At 41.2% G+C, this 19,412-nt stretch overlaps 2 protein-coding genes across 23 annotated transcripts in view; both read left to right on the plus strand.

Moving 5' to 3' along the window:
- The window catches only part of LOC141783213 (traf2 and NCK-interacting protein kinase-like), a 74,758-nt gene extending 66,657 nt beyond the window's left edge, over window positions 1-8,101 (plus strand). For 10 of the 21 annotated variants that reach the window (XM_074660356.1, XM_074660358.1, XM_074660353.1 and 7 more), the window contains 6 exons: window positions 368-468; window positions 620-769; window positions 1,652-1,669; window positions 3,674-3,833; window positions 4,495-4,634; window positions 5,493-5,718. In XM_074660356.1, coding sequence (XP_074516457.1) covers window positions 368-468; window positions 620-769; window positions 1,652-1,669; window positions 3,674-3,833; window positions 4,495-4,634; window positions 5,493-5,576 — 653 coding nt within the window. In that variant the 3' untranslated portion in view covers window positions 5,577-5,718. Of the gene's footprint in view, window positions 1-367; window positions 469-619; window positions 770-1,651; window positions 1,670-3,673; window positions 3,834-4,494; window positions 4,635-5,492 lie in introns of all 21 variants that reach the window. The other 11 variants (XM_074660364.1, XM_074660365.1, XM_074660368.1 and 8 more) reach the window with 2 other exon arrangements.
- A 494-nt stretch (window positions 8,102-8,595) lies between these two features.
- On the plus strand, window positions 8,596-18,625 carry slc2a2 (solute carrier family 2 member 2). Of its 2 annotated transcripts, XM_074660370.1 has the most exons (12): window positions 8,596-8,725; window positions 9,297-9,392; window positions 11,473-11,678; window positions 11,884-12,008; window positions 12,579-12,694; window positions 12,793-12,955; window positions 14,138-14,244; window positions 15,661-15,741; window positions 16,064-16,168; window positions 16,285-16,386; window positions 17,137-17,340; window positions 17,440-18,625. In XM_074660370.1, the coding sequence occupies exons 1-12, from the start codon at window positions 8,711-8,713 to the stop codon at window positions 17,641-17,643; spliced, it is 1,524 nt and encodes a 507-aa protein (XP_074516471.1). In that variant the 5' UTR covers window positions 8,596-8,710; the 3' UTR covers window positions 17,644-18,625. The 2 variants fall into 2 exon arrangements, with proteins under 2 accessions (XP_074516471.1, XP_074516472.1); XM_074660371.1 differs by lacking the exons at window positions 11,473-11,678; window positions 11,884-12,008 and having other exon boundaries at window positions 8,707-8,725.
- Window positions 18,626-19,412: the final 787 nt, after the last annotated feature.

Genomic DNA, 19,412 nt, shown 5'->3' on the forward strand with positions numbered 1-19,412 from the left:
CCTTTGCTACCAGCTACTCAGATTTGGTACCAATTAGATTACTTAATGCTATTAAGGGAAATTGTTTTACAGATTAAAATATGGACTTTTATTCTTTTGATTTTTATTAAACTACAATTGTTTTCTGGTTAATCTAACCCAAGAACCTTTCCTGACTCTTGCCCTTCATGTTTTTCTTCACATCAAATGCACGATATTAAAATCAGTAAGGAGATTGGGGACATGGTTTATGATAAATATAGTCCTCATTTTAAATAATAAATCATAAAACCTAATATACATTATGTACATTAGCTCAGATTGCTAATGTAGAAAAGGTCAGCGGTTCTTATTTGCCACCGTCAAAGTGTCCATGTTCTGTTTCCAGTAAAATATGAGCGGATTAAGTTCCTGGTGATTGCTCTGAAGAACTCTGTGGAAATCTATGCCTGGGCTCCCAAACCCTACCACAAGTTCATGGCCTTTAAGGTATGGAAGCACACACATTACACATACGTAACACACAATTAACACTCACAAACGTAGACACATGTATAGATGCAGAATGGATATATTGTGTGACTACAGGCCTGACATCGTTCTGTCTTGCCCTGTCTGTTTCTCCCTCCCGCTCTTTCAGTCCTTCACTGAGTTGCAGCACCGTCCTCAGCTGGTTGACCTGACTGTGGAGGAAGGTCAGAGGTTAAAAGTCATCTACGGCTCCAGCGTGGGCTTCCATGTCGTCGACGTGGACTCGGGCAACCCTTACGACATCTACATCCCCTCGCATGTAAGTGCAAGGCTGTGCTTGTATACTATGTATCTTTTTGTAAATCTTCAATAAACATGTTTTTCTCTCACGTCTTGTGAATTTGAACGAAGAGCGACACACACGATGTAAGGCAACAGAGAGGGATAACAGTACTTTGTATCCTACTATATTACCTGCTGATCTCCTCCTGTGCCAAGGTCAGCTCACGAGGATCGGCTTCCAGGAATACAATGACTTGTTCTTGACAAATTGCCTCTTTGATTGATTTGCTGCCGTGCGGGTAAAAGATTGATGGGTGCTTTACCTCTTTTATCAGATACTTTTTTTGGTTTGCTAAATACAGTTCATTGGGCTCAGACCTGTAGCTCAAATTACTGAGGTGCTCCCATTACAGAAATTTAAGAAGTAGTAGCTGCTTATCTGTTGCAACAAAGGTCATCCAAGGAGCGTTATTGTCAAGAAGCCGGCGTATGCTTTTAGACTACCTCTTTTTCCCATGGCAGCATGCAGTCAGTTATATATTCCAGTCACTCAATCACTCATGGAAGCTAGGTTCACCATCAGTAGTTGTCCATGTGCGTGCTTGAATGCAAATCAGTTTTGATGCTTGCATGCAGATTAGTTTGTTCCGCGGTGGCTTCGCTAATCGCTTTCTCTTATCCAAATCAAGTTCGCACACAGTTCAGCCAAACTCTTGACTTATTGGCAATATTTCAGTAAATATAAACCGCTGGATACAGATGTGAGGACACGCAATTGTAGCCCCGTGTTCAGTTGAGTTCGGGCTTTACAGCGAGCGCGCCACAAGACCTGCTATGAGAGAATATTCCTCTTGAGGTGATTGTCTCTTTAATCCGTGCTTCCTCTCTCTCTCTCCTTCCCTGCCAACTTCTCTTCCAGTGTGCCAAACAGACGAAGGTGACATCCTGCCATCCACCCGCTAGACTAGATCAATAGATATTTAGTAAAAACCCCGTAGTGGATGCACACAAGTACTACGTGTGTCTGTGTGCAGTACAGTTCATTAGAGTAGAGATTCATGGAAATTTAGCTAGAAACAGGTTGCATGAATAAATTCATCTTACCCACGGGAGACACCGAAAGGTTCTGAGAAGAGTAAAGTATACTACCACCAGACGAATGTTGGAGTCACAACACAAAATTGCAGAATTAAAGCCTAATTCCAAATATTCATTAGAATAATTAGTATTACTTTTCATTTAAAGGGGACATATTAAGAAAAACTCACTTTTTCAGTGCTTGTGCACATACATTTGGGTATCTGGAGTGACAACTAACCCACAAACTGTGAAATAAGACAACCCACTCAGTTTTTTGTGGCCACCCACAGCTTGACAACTATCTTTGCAAAGCGTTGTGTCTAGAAGGTAACCTGCAAATTGTGAAAACTTGCAAAAACTCTTGCGAGACTCGCTAACCGACAACCTATCCTAGTCTTTACCATTGAGTTCAATGCCTAACCTTAAGCCCCGATCAAATTGAGATGCGACGCCACAGGCGCGGCAACTTCAAAAACGTCCCTTGGCAAAAGGGCGTCTGTGGAGCGGGGCTGTGAGCTTAACCAGGCGATCAAATGTGATGAAAGACAGTACGTTAGCCTCACAACACGAGATGGGAATTCCCCCTTCTGTCTCACATACTCCATATCTCTCACAGTCTAAGAGCTAACAAGAGGAAGGAAGTGGTAAAGTAGTAAAGCCCGCCCCTTGCTTGATTTGATTGGCTGCCTGGGCCAAGTTTGACATTGACGAGGATAGCCTGCGCCTGGGGTGGAAATGTTGAGAATATTTTAACTTTTGTGCGCGTCTAAAAAATACTCGAATTCTGTGAGGAACACAATGGTTTTGCTGCCGATGCGTTTTTAGCGACGCATCTCAGTGTGCTCAGGGCCTAAACCATCTCGCAAGAATTTCCCAAAGTGTGGGTTACCTTCTAGACGTGACCATTGGAAAGATGCACCATATTTTTCTCACAAGCCAAGAGCAGAGCAGACTGGGCTTTTTCGGGAGGGGTCTTAAAGAGACAGGCACTAAAACGGAGTGTTTCAGACAGGGTGAATACAGGTAGATTCAGACAGACAGTATGAGAAAAATAATGTGTTTTTTGAACATTAAAACATGAAAACATGTTCTAGTAGAAACCCAAAATACAAGTATGAACCTGACAATGAGCATGATATGTCCCCTTTAAATTGCAATTTCATTCAATGCCTTTCTGTCAGATGACACTCGACACCCGACCAACAACACCACAGTATGATGTACTCGGAGTGGTTTTGTTAGGTTACAGCACTGCTGTTTTTATATCTGATACAATTTGTAAATTGCACTTTGCATATAGTTCTTGTGTAAATGCAGTTTCTCGTGGGCTAAGATGAGTTTCTCCATCACCTCATCACTCATTCATTCTACTGATATGATCCCTTGTTGTGCTCCTGAACTGTAGCTTTGAGTCGCACCTCAGGAGACCCTGCTGGCACAAAGAATGGGGTTATTCTCTGGGGTACGCTTTGGGTAAAGTTCACAGATCCAAGCCATGTATGTGTGTGTTCTACTGTTCCCAACTCTTCTGATGTTGTTCCTGTTTATTAAGGTCAGAGAAGAGTGCTTTAGTTCGTCCTTTCACTTATTATACAGGACAAGGCTTCTCAGACAACAAGCCAATATCTGAGCCTTTTGATGAACTGATGCCTCTGATATCTGGCAGCCTTGTCAGTGTCCACAAACTTGCTCTTTAGAGGATTACAGTATGCAGGCCGGTCCAAAAAAATGCCAAAGAGCCAGCCAAATTGTGTTGCATTAAACCGCCGTGATGAAACCTCCGTAATATTTTAATCTACTGTAGATTATGATTAAATTTGACAGATTTAATTAAAGCCTCTGTAATGTTTGCGTGCGATAGATCCAGAGCCAGGTGACGCCCCATGCCATCGTGGTGCTCCCTAAGACTGATGGGATGGAGATGCTGCTGTGTTACGAGGACGAGGGCGTCTACGTCAACACCTACGGGCGAATCACTAAGGACGTGGTGCTACAGTGGGGAGAGATGCCTACCTCTGTTGGTACGTCACACACACACACCTGTATTTTGATGTGTGTTTCGTTGATTTTAAATGAATTTCTATCAACACTGGAGTCATTAAAACATCATAGAGAAACACTGAGTTCAAAAACTTGAAGTTAAAAGGTTTAAATAACTACAGTGATATATGCTCGTACTCATTTGCCTGTGTATGTGTGCAATGCAGATCAAAAGTGCTCTGCGAACTGAACTTATGGGGGTTCATTTGAGGTTTAATTGCATTCAAAAATCAGTTAATAACATCAGCCTTCATAGGAAGGCTTCCAGAGCCGCCTCGAAGGAAGATGAGGGAGGGAGGAGGGAGGGTAAAAGTGTGAGAAAGATGGAAAATGGATATAGATGATCAATAGCAAACGTAAAGGGGAAAATGAGAGCATAAAATACAGGGAGAGGGGGGCAACCAAGAGATCAAAAGTCCAACAAAGAACTGTGTACATGCATGTATGAGCTCTGTTTCAATAGGGAAGTACTTTACTGCCCTCATGTGACAGCCAGTGGTATAACATTTGCAAAGCCAGCATTATTTAGGCTAGTGACTATGAATCTGGATTCTACACTGTGCATTTGGATGCTGAACTGAATGGTATAGACATATATTTATTATTGTCATTTATGCTTCTCTTGTGTTTCCTCTTTCCCAGCCTATATCCACTCAAATCAGATTATGGGCTGGGGTGAGAAAGCCATAGAGATCCGCTCCGTGGAGACCGGTCATCTGGATGGAGTCTTTATGCACAAGAGAGCCCAGAGACTCAAATTCCTTTGTGAGCGGAACGACAAGGTAAAAAAAACAAAAAAAAACACTGTCTTTGATTCTCAGTTATTCTTATCTGTTGCTTGGAAATGATTGGAGTACAATGACATGATCTATTTAAAACGCTGATTGTGAGCATGGAGTTTGGTATAATTTGCATAGATCTTACACAGGCCCATAGAACCAACAAGTAAACTTTAAATGCTATGTTGGGTAACACATTTTCAAGTTCAGCTAAGGTAAGAGGCAATGTCCATCAAGTTATATATTATTTTATAATGGGGGGGGGGTTATTAGATACAACCTTGTCCATCCAAATGTGAGTAGATGTGTGCACAGAAACATGCATTTAAAAAAAATGAATGCATAATAATGAAACTGCATATCCGCAGTTTGCAAAAGCTGACACCTACAGTGCACTTATTAACTGAGATGCACGAACATAATAGCCTTAATTGATTATAAATAACGTAATTTACTTACAAAAATAACAATTCGGAAAAGCCTAATTATTTGTGAACTGTAGTTATTGAGAAATGATTTTATTTATTAGATATTATTATTATTTATTAGAAATGAGAACTGAAAATGTTTATTTTTGTAATATTAGCTGGATGGATGGCTGTTCTTTACTGTTCCTAAATTGGGAAATATTGCAGCAGGTTATTCAGGCATTGTACAGGAACAGTGATTACACATAAACACTATATATATATATAGAATATCTATAGAATATACAATATAAAGAATATATTAGAATACACTATAAATATGCTAAACTACTATAACTAACATAACATATAAACATAGGATAACATTATATATATATATATTAGCAAAGTGTGCAAATTTGTTGCATTGTTTTGATTATCTCTCTCTCTGTAGGTATTCTTCGCATCGGTGCGTTCGGGAGGTAGCAGCCAGGTTTTCTTCATGACCCTCAACAGAAACTCTATGATGAACTGGTGATGGCTCTTCCCACTGTCCACTCTGCCTCACTCTGCCACTGGCCCGCCCGGCGACACACCTTGGCCCGACGGCACATCTCACAAATGAACCAGATTAACCCGAGAGGCCACGAGTGAACTCTTTTAACACTGGAGAGACTAAAAACCGCGTAGTAGAGAAAAAAAAAGTTATCGTAGAGAAAAACAACAAAGACCTGATCTAAATGAAGAGACATAGATTATGTCGGGTCATGCAGAAGCCATCGTTACTCAACTGACTGGCAAACTGGTGCCACTGACTTTCCAAATATCCTCTTCCTCTGTCTCTGTCTGTTTCGTCTGTCTCTTCTCTCCAAACGGACCAGTGCTTTCAACAGCTGTAGAAAAACACTTTTCTTCTTCCCTTTGTCCCCCCTCTTCTTAATCCTCTACTCCTTCCCGGTAGATCTAGTCATCACTTTCTCAATCCTTTGACACCCATGTCCTCCATTTTCCTCACCTCCTATCTGCCATGTGTGGGCTCACTCCCGGAGAACTTACACCTCAGAGGTCGGAAGAATAGATGAATAAGATTTAATATAAATTCAAATATATACTTCCGAGTATGACAGCGCGGCGAGGGCAGCTGAGGGATGACAAATCTACTCCGGGTGTCGGCGGTGAAAGCAGACAGCCTGATTGATTTTCTTTCTCCTCTGTCACTCCTCCGCCTCCTCCTCCACTTCCTCCTCTCGCCGTCTTCTCGGGCCCCGAGTAAACCGAATTGTGATTTAGCGTTCGATCGCATTTCGCTGATAGAGACGCGGCGAGACAATCTGCTGTCACCGGCGGGTTGTCACAACAGTATGCAAAGATGACGTCTGTGTCCCTTTTAAAATGAAATCACTGGTCCATCCTTATTTCCTCTTTCCCTCCTCCTGTCAACATCACTCTTCCCACTCTTTAAACTCTGAAGGTGCTGCATCAGATATACTGTAATATTAAATGAACAATGAGAGCGTCATTCTGTTCATTCTTTTAATTTCTGTTCTTTTTTTTTCTGTGACTGAGTCGGTCGGTCTTTGGAGCGGGATGAAATGTACAGCACATCTGTGTTTCTGAAATCAGGAGTGTATGTTAGTGTGTGTGTGAGTGCGTGCATAAGTGTTTTTGACGATGTTGAAATGAGTCCCATTGAGAAAAAAAATCAAGTTTGAATCAAAGCGGGACGTTGAAATCAACAGGCAGAAAAAAAGAGTCAAGTAATTCTGTGCGTGACCTTTGACCTGAATGCGATCAAAAAAACATTGAGTGTGTTTACATGCAGATTTATGATCTTCTTAACGTGACGTTTATGAGTTGGTTTGTCTGAACGCCAAGCATTTAAACATAGGCAATATAAGTGGTTGGAGTGTTTTTTTTCTGTTCCCTTTAACATAGCAGTGTTTTGGCTGTTCACAAACGCAGCCGTGCTGCTGTAGGGAACACGGAGACGCTCATCCTGAATACAACCTCAACAGAATACGAGCTACAACCCCGAATACTGTGTGCATGTTGTTGAAAGCTGTGGCGTCCTTTTTGAATCATGCTCTTCCCTGATTGGTTCTTCTGATTTTTGGCTCCCACCTGTTTGTACAGTGCCTAGCATGATGTAAGCAAAACAAAAACGGAGGCCAAAAGATTATCACGTTATGATTAATGATTTTTATTGCCAATACGGTTCATTTACACTGTTTCTTTTTGTGTGTGTTTTTAACACATTGCTGATGTTATTTGTCTCTTCTAATGGAGATTAACACATTTAAGATTTGTTCTTTTGAAAGGAGTAACTGAATATGGTAGGATAAAACCATTTTTCTAAATAGCACAGCTCAATCATTAATACATACTGTATTAATTTTTTTACACTATCGCGGGCAGACTAGTTCATGCATCCACATTGGAGAGCACTGTAATGCAGATTAGTCTTTTTTTCCTGGTGGATGTACTGCAGGTTCGGCCTGCCATGTTGGCCTATGGTTAACAAACGCAAGGTGACACAAAAAGAAAGACTCATTCCCCAATGATGTAATGATCATTTGAATCAATTTTAAAATTATTTTTAAAAAATTCACTTATATTTTCAAGGACTTTTTTACACATCCACACTGCAGCTGCAAGTTCACCGATCTCTGTTAGGGAGGAGCAGGCTAACATTTTAGCAATAAAGAGCCGAGCTGAAGAAAACCACTGTCTTCCCTGTGTGTGTGTGTGTGTGTGTGTGTGCGCATCTGTGTGTATGATTAATGAGCAAGTGTGAATGGGGCATTATTATTATTATTATTATTGTTATTATTATTATTATTATTATTGTTTGTCCATCACGGAATTCACTCTTCCCATCGGAAAAGGCTGACGGTCATTACACTGAGGACTCTCCTTTCAAAGACGAAACCACTGTTTTCTTTATTCTGTTTTATTTCCTGTTTTCTTTTATTTTGAAAGAGCATTACTAATGTCCTGTTTTGGGATTTATTTGTTTTGTAAAAGAGATACTGTAAGAGAGAAATAAATGAAACTAGAGCATTATGTTACTGGAGTTGTATTTTTTTATTTTTGTGGATGTGTTTGTGAGAGAGCCTGCCTTTTTTTTTTGCGAGTTTGCACATTTGTATCAGCTGTGACCCTCAGACTTTGTCCGTCCCTCAAGTAGATCATTAACAGCAGGTGTCTGTGTGTGTGAGAGACAGAGAGAGAATAGTGTCCACTGTTAATATTACTATCAAAGAATCCCAACTTTGAATCTGAGCAGCAATATGTGCTATTTGCCAGTAGATTTGCATTTCATTATTAATTGCAATATATGGTATATCATTGTCCATAATGTACTAGTATGAAACACCACACGTACCAGCCTGAAACCAGTGTTTTCCAACAACTAGAATCCAGATTGTGTCACTGTTTGGTCATCATTTTATTGCTTCCCTCCAATAGCAATGCATCTATTATGCGTATAGAAGGTAAATAAGACCACTGCTTCATTTATGTGTAAAAGTTCTGTCAGCAGTGTATCTGTGTGTGTATCCATGTGTATGTGTGCACGCATGTGTTTGTCGATTAGTGAGTGGACACAGCGTGATCGAGCATGCAGCTTCCATTGATCATTACCAACCTCCTGGCTGACACTCTGAACCCATCATGGAGTCGGAGAAGGTAAGACAGCTCTTGGGCAAATGCATTCTTTCCATGTATTACATAAAATGGTTAAATATTCTACGTCTTCATTCTAAATCATGGACGTAATTATTTGCAAACAGGTGGCTGATCTCACTGTAATGCTGATATATGAAGCTTTAGGTTACGTTTACCACTCGGACCTGAAGAAGCCGGCAGCTCTTTAATCACCGGTGTGTTCTGCATTTAGGAGATTGTAATGAATTAAATTCTCATGTGTCTGCCACAAGAAGATCAAACATATCTATAGCAAATATAGCAAAAAAAATATGCAAAACTTTTCATTTAAGCGTTCTTATGTAACTTCTGTATGTAAGCATTCTTGCGATGGTCAGAAATAGAGCAGGAACAAATCCATCAATAATGTGTATAAAGTCTTTTTTTCTGCAATTATATGCATTTATTTGTGACACTATGTGAATACGGCTTAGTGACTTGTGTTCTTGCTTGTGTGCATGTACATGTTAGATTGTGTGTTTGTTCATGCATTCATGTGTGTGTGTGTGTCTGTGTGTCTTCTTATCTAAATGATTACCTCTCACTCCTGCAGCAGCTAACGGGTACATTGGCCCTGGCTGTGTTCACAGCAACTCTGAGCTCCCTGCAGTATGGTTACAGTCTTGGAGTCATCAACGCACCCCAGAAGGTAGGCTCTACTTTAATATTACCTTACTGGACCATCTAATTACCTCAGCATACTGATATCTGCATGCAAATCAGCCAGTTCGGATAAGCGTACTCCACCCTATGGCCACTTGCCCCATAAGACAAAGTGTAAGTTCTCTGTTTACACTTTTCTGCAGCACAGGAGATAATGTAGAGATCAAAGGACAGACTTCCCTTTTCTCAGTGTCTAGAGAAACAACTTTTCCACCAAACTTCTCCCAAAGTTTTCTTGCGTGGCCAACTGAGAATTGTTTCATGTGAAACCTTGAAATTCTCTGGCCTGTAATGAGTAGGACTTTGTGTCTCTCCACCAAACACACATCTTCTGTAGCAGCAAACAAGTCAGGATGTCTCTCTGCTGCAAGCTGCCGGTAGAGTTGGCACGACTTCATTCCCTGCCGAAAGAGTTTGCTCACCATGAGGACATCCTCCAGTCCAGTTATGTTCAGGTTGCATTGTACTCTTTCGCTGCCCTTGCAGACCCTTTCTATACCGTCCTGCATTTGTGCTGAAGTCTGCCTTTATTGGCCCCACAGTGGATTACATCTCGGACCGAAGCTCTGGGAGACAGGAGACAGGCTTCCCTCTCTGTTGACAGCCATCTATGACAGCATAGCATCGGCCAATTAAAGCCTAGACCTTGTGTGGACATTGTTCAGGACAGGGAGCATACAGCAGATCCAAATGGGGCATTCGAAGCACACGACCCAGCCATGGGTCAAGATGCCACGAAGCCTCCTCAGGCATCCATTGTGTAATGTCTTTATTCTCTTCATATCAGCTTTCAACATTTTATCTTTATCTGTTTTATAGACAGACCTTTGTTTTTTAGGCTGTAATGCTCGGACTTCCTCCCTGGACTTTCCCCAATCTTGCCTCGTCTGTCTCCTGCTGTCCTTGCTGATCAAAGCTGCCTAAACAAATGCATTTCTCCACAAACTTATTTATTGAAACAGGTGCTGAAGGTGTTGTATTAATGCACACCACCTGTGTTTTGGAGGTGTTAATGTTGAGACCTGTTTGCTTGGCAAATATGTCAAGATATGTCAAGGGCAAATGGTCATAGGCTAAACAAGGTCCCTCCTGATTGGTGGAGTATGTGCATGTAAATGTCAGTGGGCTAAGGCAACTTGATGATTGGTTAAGGGGAGACACCCCAGGTGAATAGGCCATTAGGAGCACCGAAGGACACAGAGGCACATGAGTTTTTTCAGATTACCTGTCTCATGCACTACTTTCAGGATATAGTGACTGTTTTATAATTTAATCATATTTGCTCCAATTCTACCTACTGCTGCTTTAAATATGCAAATGTGGCATGATCTAATGCTAACTCTTGGTGAATTTAGGAGAAATCCACAGATGAAAAAGACAAAGTGTAGTAAAAAAAAAGATCTAAATGTTTATTTTGGAAGTCTGAAAGAAGACATGTTATGGAAGCAAAATAGCCCAAAATCTCAAATTTGATTAGTGCATGAAATAAGATGTTTTTGCCCGGGGTGTCTCGCCTTAAGCCAAATAGAGGTTGTGTAAGATTGACAGTATACTCAAAATGAAGTTAAATCTAGCCTCTAGCTTGCTGTCAGATACTATGAAAACACCAGTATACTCACTGGGACCCCTGGTCTGTTCCTATAATGGTGTCCAGCTAGAGGACCTTGTAAGACATTGTGCAGACATGACTGGTAATTTCCTCAAAACAAGATGTAAACAAGTTGGTATGCTGAAATTAGAAACAACTCAGTGTAAGTAAACCAAAACTACACAGCTCACCACCAATCACACTGTTGATGGCCTCTGCTATTTATTTTATTTTAATTGACAAAGTGATATTGATCGAATCAAATTGAATTGAACTAAATTGGCAAAATAAAAGATATTTTTGTTGTCCTTGTTTAACTGACATAGTCAAATGTAATGAATGTCATAACTACTATGCATATTTATAAATTAGATTTTAGCAGAATGGATCCACGTATGGATGTGTGTTTACATATTTTGTCTCTGTGTGCAGCCATGATTGTACCTCCTGATGATCCATAAACATGTCTATGTCACAGGTCATTGAAAAGCATTATGCACGTTCACTGGGGGTGTGGCCAGAGAGGGCCGCGGTCCTGTCAGAAAACAGCACAGAGCAAGAAGAGTTCTCAGGGGCTGGTCATCCTGTCGTGGTCATGTATTGGTCATTGTCGGTGGCAATCTTCTCCATCGGTGGCATGCTATCCTCCTTCATGGTGGGATTTGTGGGAGACATGAGAGGGAGGTGAGAAAGGAAGGATAAAATAATACAGAGTATGGAGAACGATGAGAGTAATGAGAGGAGAGATGGAGGCAAACGTTTGCATGATAAGACTTGAAGTTAAACCAGCATCAATATGGAATAATGCTGTAGTACTCGTGCCCTCATCCATCATCTGTCTTTCTCTGTATCTCCCTTTGCCACCTCTCTATCTCTGTCTGTTTTGCAGGGTAAAGGGCATGTTAATGGTCAATGTTCTGGCTGTAGCTGCTGGACTGCTGATGGGTCTTTGCAAGATGTGGAAACCTCACATTATGGTCATCTCCGGCCGCGCTGTTATGGGCTTTTACTGTGGTACAGTAACATTCAATCAAAGTGGACCTATTATGGATTTGAGCGTTTTCCCTTTCCTTTAGTGTGTTATGTAGTTTTTTGTGCATGTAAAAGGTCTGCAAGGTTACAAAAGCCATAAAACATAAAAGGGAGTTACTCTCCCCCACGGAAACACTGCTCCTGAACTGCCTGAAACGTCTTGCTTGAAGTCCTCTGTTTAAGGAGCTCAAACAGAGTGTTTCATACAGAGGGTGAAAAGTGGTGCTGCAGCACAGCCGGTATGAGAAAAGTAAAGCGTTTTTTGAACATTTAACCATGTAAACATGTTCTAGTAGAAACTCAAAATACAAGTATGCACCTGAAAAATAAATAAAAATAATAAATAATAGGTCCCCTTTAATGCTCACGTCATTAAGTTCCAATGTTTGTGTGTTATATATTATAGATAAGGCAATTTGTCCTCTTTATCATTAGGAATATTCCCTTTCATGATCATATTGGAAGCTAATTATTTTATATTTAAGAGGAAATTAACAAGAAAAAAAAATCAGCAAATGTTTATTTAAAGTCCTCATGATGTGTGTTTTTCAGGGTTGACATCTGGGCTAGTGCCTATGTACATCGGAGAGATTGCACCCAAGGCTTACAGAGGGGCTCTGGGAACATTACACCAGCTGGCTATTGTCACTGGCATCCTAATCAGCATGGTGAGGTGCACTCACACACACACCTGCACCGCATCATCTTTGCTTGATGACATACTGATCATATGACCTAAACTGTATGTGTTCCTGTGTGAATGTAGGTATTAGGCTTGGACTTCGTATTGGGTAATGATAATATGTGGCCCCTGTTGCTTGGTCTGTCTGGAGCTCCGACAGTATTACAATCCCTTCTACTGCCTCTATGCCCCGAGAGCCCACGGTACCTTTACATTATACAGGGCAAGGAGCAAGAGGCTCGAATAAGTAAGCGCTACACACAGCAACTCTCTTTTGCATCCCTTTTCTCTCTCTAGTGCTCTCTTATTGAAACACGACATACAGTGTTTACCGTAGGCTACATAATATACTTTAATTCAATAGTTCAGCAATTTGGGATACGCACTTTCTTGCAGAGTTTGATGAGAATATCAATACCACTCTCACATTTGACTGCTAAATATAAGACTACGGTTAGCTTAGCTTAGCACAAAGACTGGAAACGGGGGGAAACAGCTAGCCTGGCTCTGTCTGGTAACAAAATGCTCTACAAACACCTCTAAAGCTCACTAATGAACACGTTATCTCATTTATTACACGGCTTTGTTGAATACTCAATTCTGATTGGTCAATCACAGCGTTCTACGGTCTGTTATTTCTTCATAACAGACCGTTGCTGTGTATAACAGACCGTTGCTATGGGTGCAGTTCTAATGTAAGACTCTGGCAGACCATTTTTGTGTCAAATTATTGATATTTTAAGTAAGTAGCCGTGTAATAAGCAGGATAATGTAGAGCTAGCAGGTCATTGTTGTGAAATAAACCACTTCAGGGCGGGGGCCACCGCATCGCCCTGTTGGGGTTTATTTCACAACAATGACCGGCTTGCTGTACATTATCCCTTACTTGTTTAATCTTGTGGAAACTGAAGTGGCAATTTGTTGTTAATGTGCAAAATGCATTGTATTGCAAGATATAACTTGTTAATTTAGAGGTGGTAGTTGCAGGCTAGTTGTTTCCGGTTTTAAAAGCTAAGCTACGCTAACTGGCTGCTGGCTTCATATTTACCGTACAGACATGAGAGTGATATCAATATTTTCATCTAACTCTTGGCAGCGAATGTGCGTATTTCTCAAAATGCAGAACTATATACGCAAGTATTGTCAGCAAAATGTACTTAAAGGAATATTCCTTTGCAGGTACACAGGTGTAACTGATCAAATGAATTACGGCCCCGTTCTATTTAGTGTCACAGCCATTCCAGTAAGCAAGCATGCACAACACCAGGGCCCTGGCCCACCTAAATGGAACAGGACCATAATTAATGTTATTAATTACACCTGTGTTTACCCTGCAATGACACGTCAAGATGGCTGCTGTGAAAAGGGCCTATAAATCATTTATACAGACTCTCGCTCTTGTCTCCCTTCGCTCCGTGTTGTGTTGCAGGTCTGCTTCGTCTAAAGGGGGCCTATGATCCAACTCCTGATCTGGAAGAGATGAGGAGAGAGAAAGAGGAGGCAGACAGGGAGCCCAGGGTCTCTATCCTTTCTTTGGTAAGTCTCTATATATTTGGTAAGTCTCTACACACTGGCGGCTGCGACTCAAAGGTAGAGCGGGTCGATCCCTGGCTCCTCCTCACATGTGGATGTACCCTTGAGCAAGATACTTAACCCCAAATTGCTCCCATCGGTGTGTGAATGAGTATTTAGATTAGATCCTGATGGGCAGGTTGGCACTCGTCTGTGTATGAATGTGTGTATGAATGGGTGAATGCTGACATGTCAAGACTGGAAAGACGCTATATAAATGCAAGTTAATTTACCATTTATATAGGAAGAGTATATTGTCACAACTACCTAAATAGTATATCTTGTGAATTTTACTTAAATTTTTCCATTGACAAATTTTGGAGAAAATGATTCAAAGGTTTTAAAATAAAATAACTGGGGTGCCCCGATAGCTCAGTTGGAAGAGCGGGTGCCGATATAACAGAGCTGAGTCCTAACCGCTGCGGCTCGGGTTTGAATCTGACCTGTGGCCATTTCCGCATGGCGCCCCCTTTTTCTCTCCCCTTTCCTAGACTATCCACTATTCTATCAATAAAGGCTTGAAAATGCCCCCAAAAAAATAATCTTTAAACTAAAATAACTGATAAACTCCTTGAGCCACCAGAACACTCAACAAAAATCAACAGAAGTTCAGCCAAGGGCCTAAGTAGTGCCAGTTCAGGACAAGGGATGGATTAAACCTGACTAAAGTCAAATATTTACCTGTGTTTACGAGTGTCTCCTGATGGCCTGCAGCTCTGAATCTGCTCATTCTGCAAACATGTCCACATTTTTCATGCAAGTGCAACATACAAAAGCATCCAGTTTAAAAGGCTCTAAAATCACTCGCTCCAAGACCCACTGGTGTCCCTACCAATGTTGAGACCAAACCTACACCCATGAACTCAGCATAACATTCCTCTTCAGGGTAGACAGAGACAATCTCTCAACCTTCTAAATTAATCAGCAACCAAAGTACACCGATAATCTCAAGTAATGACTCAGTAATGTTAAATCATTAGTTAAATAGGTGATGAAAGCTCGATCTGGAAAGATGAGAATGTTTCGATATCAGAGTAACGCAGATGAGGACATGCTTTATGTTATTAAAAGCTCTTACTATAACTGTGTGCTCCAGATCTCATCTTTCCAGATTCTCCAAAACGTGAAACCAAAAGATTTCTGCAATCGCAAAACACATTAAAATGCAGACAGCAGACAAGACAACAAACAAGATGTGGTTTGAAATTGCTCTAGTAGTTATACTCTAGTTTTCATACTCCAATATTTTAAAACAAAGAAGAAGGACGGGAGAGATAGGAGAAGAGATCCAGCTAAACAAAAATGTATGTGCATTTTAGTCGTGCGCTTTAGAAAACCATTGCAGTGACAATATATTTACTGTTGTGTATTTCCTCCTAGATCCGCTCCTCTGTGTACAGACAGCAGCTGTTTGTTGCCCTCATGATGCACCTCTCCCAACAGCTGTCTGGCGTCAATGCGGTGAGTGGCAAATTAATGCCAACTCTACTCTTTTCTGCCTTTTATTCACTTTGCTGAAGTTAAATTATAGTGATTATGATGACATGATAAGATGGCAGGAAAATCCTGGTTTTATTGTCAGAGAGCATACTGTATGTTCACATCAGCGGTGACTGGGTTTTGTTTTTGTGCTTAAAAAAGGATAATACATGAGATCTGTATTGCTCTGTTGTATGAGTCTAAAATACCTGGCACTCATCCTAAACAAAGCAAACACACACAAACTGCTCCTTTATATTTCACCTTGTAATTACGGAAAATCTATACTTGTTTTGTCTTCAAGATCTTTTATTACTCTACGTCTATCTTCGCTGGGGCCGGTGTCGCTCAGCCAGTCTACGCCACTATAGGAGTCGGGGTCATCAACACAGTCTTCACTATGGTGTCTGTGAGTAGCTACAGATACAAAGCACACATGCACACACATATGGACATTAAAGCATGAACACACACACTTTAACATGCACACAAACTCATAGATAAACAGTTTACTGTATGTTCCAGGTTGCACTGGTGGACAAGGCTGGCAGGCGCACTCTGACTCTGGTTGGTCTGGGAGGGATGTGCTGCTGTGCAGTTGCCATGACAGTGGGCCTCAAATTCCAGGTTTGTTCAATCAGGTGTCAGCGCTTTAGTCAGTCAGCAACTTGTGCTGACCTTTCATCTGCTTAAACCTGCAGTAGGCCGAATGTTTTTGGCATCATTTGGAAAAAAAATTCCATAATAACTTTTCAGCAAATTGTAATTCAAGTGTTCTGAGAGATAACTAGACTTCTGCACCTCATCATGGCTTTGTTTTCAGACTTCAAAAAAATCTATCTCTTGAGCGTTCTTATTGGCTGTGCTCCGTCTGGGGGGTGGTGCTTGGTATTTCCTCCACTGATCTCAACATGGCTGCTGGGTCACAAACTTTCTCATTTTACAGCTAAACAGTACACTACAAGATGATTCTGAAAACATTTGAGGCGAGAACTAGGCATTACAGTGACAGAATATGTGATTCATATTTGATCAACGCTGCCTAGTTTGACGGTTTGTTTGAAGTTCACAAGAATTACAATATACTGAAAGGTTATTGTGGAATTTTTGCCCAATGATTCCAAAAATGTGTTGCCTACTGAAGCTTTAAAAGTAATTAAACACAGGGCAATGTGGGGGGAAAGAGGCCCAGAGAGAGAAAAAAACTGTAAGGTTGGCAAAGAGTTGAGAATATATTTATTAAAGCTTCTGATGCACACACATGAAGAAGACAAACAGAGCACAAAATGGACCGAAGAATGGCATGCAGATTGGCATGCAACATGTTTCCAACAGGTACAATTTCAAGTACCCTGACTGAAGTACTCTTCCCTCCAGGATGAATTCTCATGGATGAGCTACGTCAGCATGTCAGCTATCTTCCTCTTCGTGAGCTTCTTCGAAATAGGTCCTGGTCCCATTCCATGGTTCATAGTCGCCGAACTGTTCAGTCAGGGACCTCGGCCCGCAGCCATCGCTCTAGCTGGCTGCTGCAACTGGACCAGCAACTTCATCATAGCCATGACCTTTCCATACATACAGGTGGGCAGAATAACACGGACATACATATGTACTGTAAACTCACACAATCAGAGACACTGTCATTACTACTGACTCCTGTCTTCTTTCTTTTCTTTCCAGAAATGGTTGGGTTGTTATGTGTTCATCCTGTTTGCTGGGCTGCTTCTCGGCTTCACTGTCTTTATTTATTTTCGGGTACCCGAGACCAAGGGCAAATCTTTCGAGGAGATTTCGGCCATCTTCCAAAAGGGCCGGAAAAATGTGGCACAGGGCCCCAAAGATGCTGCTGAGCTGCAGCAGCTCAAAACATCCACAGATGCTTGAAACAACGGCGGCGTGTATTTGCGTGGTCATATATGTATGCGTGTGCAAGGGAGTGTCCATCTGTCAGTATTTCAAATGTCAAGTGTCTATGTACATTCATCCTTGTAGTATTATAATAATCACTCGGTGAAGTTTTTTTTTGCACTAGATGACATTTTTTTCACAATGTAAATATGAGAGCAAAAACCAGCAGTGACTCACAATATCACGTTTCTGTTATATGGAGTGGTGTTTACATTTAATCCAAATATAAACTTGTATTGCAGCATTGTTACTTGATAGTTAAAGTGTCCATAACCGATACTGGATTATACGACTATTTGTAAGTCAGAGGGGTATCTTGTATTGTTGAACCTACAGAGAATTATGACCCGATTGCAGCTCTACTGAGCTTTATGGCGTCTTTTATTGTTGTGGTTTTCAGGCTTCAGTGTTTTGGTTCACCTCCACTGCTCTCATAGCTTCGTTTTTAGCCACAGCTGGCAGATGTTTTCAGCGAATAAGCTCCAAAAAAACCTGCTGTACACAGACCCGCTGCCCAGCACCAGACAGAAGTCAGACAAAGTTAACGAATAGCTGGTGAGCATAGAGGGGAATTTAGGGGAAGTATAGAGACCAAAGGAGCTAAAAGGAGAGTAAATATTGGGCTTACATCCATCGGGTGGCCAAAAATACAACCCCAAATGAATGCTAACATTGCCCTATGTCTGCTGGATTTGTAAATAGGCGACATTTGGCTATCAGGTCTGTCACTGTTTTGTTCGCAGCTTGTTTTTGCTGGTTTACCATTAAAAATACATTAAAAAAATTTGAACTGTGGAATTAGTGTGCCAGGAAATGAAACAGAATGCAGAACTCTAAATAGAAGTGTTCCTCTAATATTACGTCTGTCATAGCGATATTTGGTTACCACATATGGATATTACTCACTCCACCAGTTTTTGTCTTGAAATAAAATCATAAGCCTGACGTCCCTAAAAAATGTGTTTTGCTTTTTGTTGCGTCACTTGAATGTTTGGACTTCATGTATTCATGTAAATTCATGTATATACGCCTGTGCTGATTTTGACACTAGGAGGCTGTTTTCGAATTCATCTCCCACCTTCATTTACCTTAAACCGGAGTTTAAGGTAGACTTACATGACCATTACTTTCTGACATCACAGTTTGGAAGCCAAAAGTGTGATGTGGAAACTTGAAGCCTCCAGTGCACATACACTGACAATGGATTTTTTAAGGGGAACTGGGTCTTTTTCAAAATTCATACATGTTATTCCTATGGTCTAAGACAGTCCTAAAAATATTAAACATGAACAACTCGCTCCCAAATCTAAAAACTAGAGTCCTAAAACTCAAACTTGTGATGTCATATATAGGGTGTAAAGCAGGGGTCTCAAACTCGCGGCCCGCGGGCCAATTGCGGCCCGCAAGACGATATTTTGTGGCCCCCACCTTGATATGAAAGTTTAATGTTAGTGCGGCCCGCAAATTTTTTTTTTTTTTATAAAGTTTTTTATAAAGTTTTTTTTGGGGGCATTTTTTCATTTTTATTGACAGGACAGTGGATAGAGTCTTGAAAGGGGGGAGAGAGAGAGTGGATGCTGAAAGGGCCACAGGCCGGATTCGAACCCGGGCCGCCGCGGTCAGGACCAAGTCTTGTTACATGGGCGCCCGCTCTACCAACTGAGCTAACCAGGCGCCCTCGGCCCACGAGTTTTATGTGAATGGCAGTTTGCCGTGGAAGGTCCCTTTGTTGCGCGAGCCCGAGC

This window comes from Sebastes fasciatus, chromosome 15 (genome assembly GCF_043250625.1).
Source record: "Sebastes fasciatus isolate fSebFas1 chromosome 15, fSebFas1.pri, whole genome shotgun sequence".
In the NCBI taxonomy this organism is placed as follows: Eukaryota; Metazoa; Chordata; class Actinopteri; order Perciformes; family Sebastidae; genus Sebastes; species Sebastes fasciatus.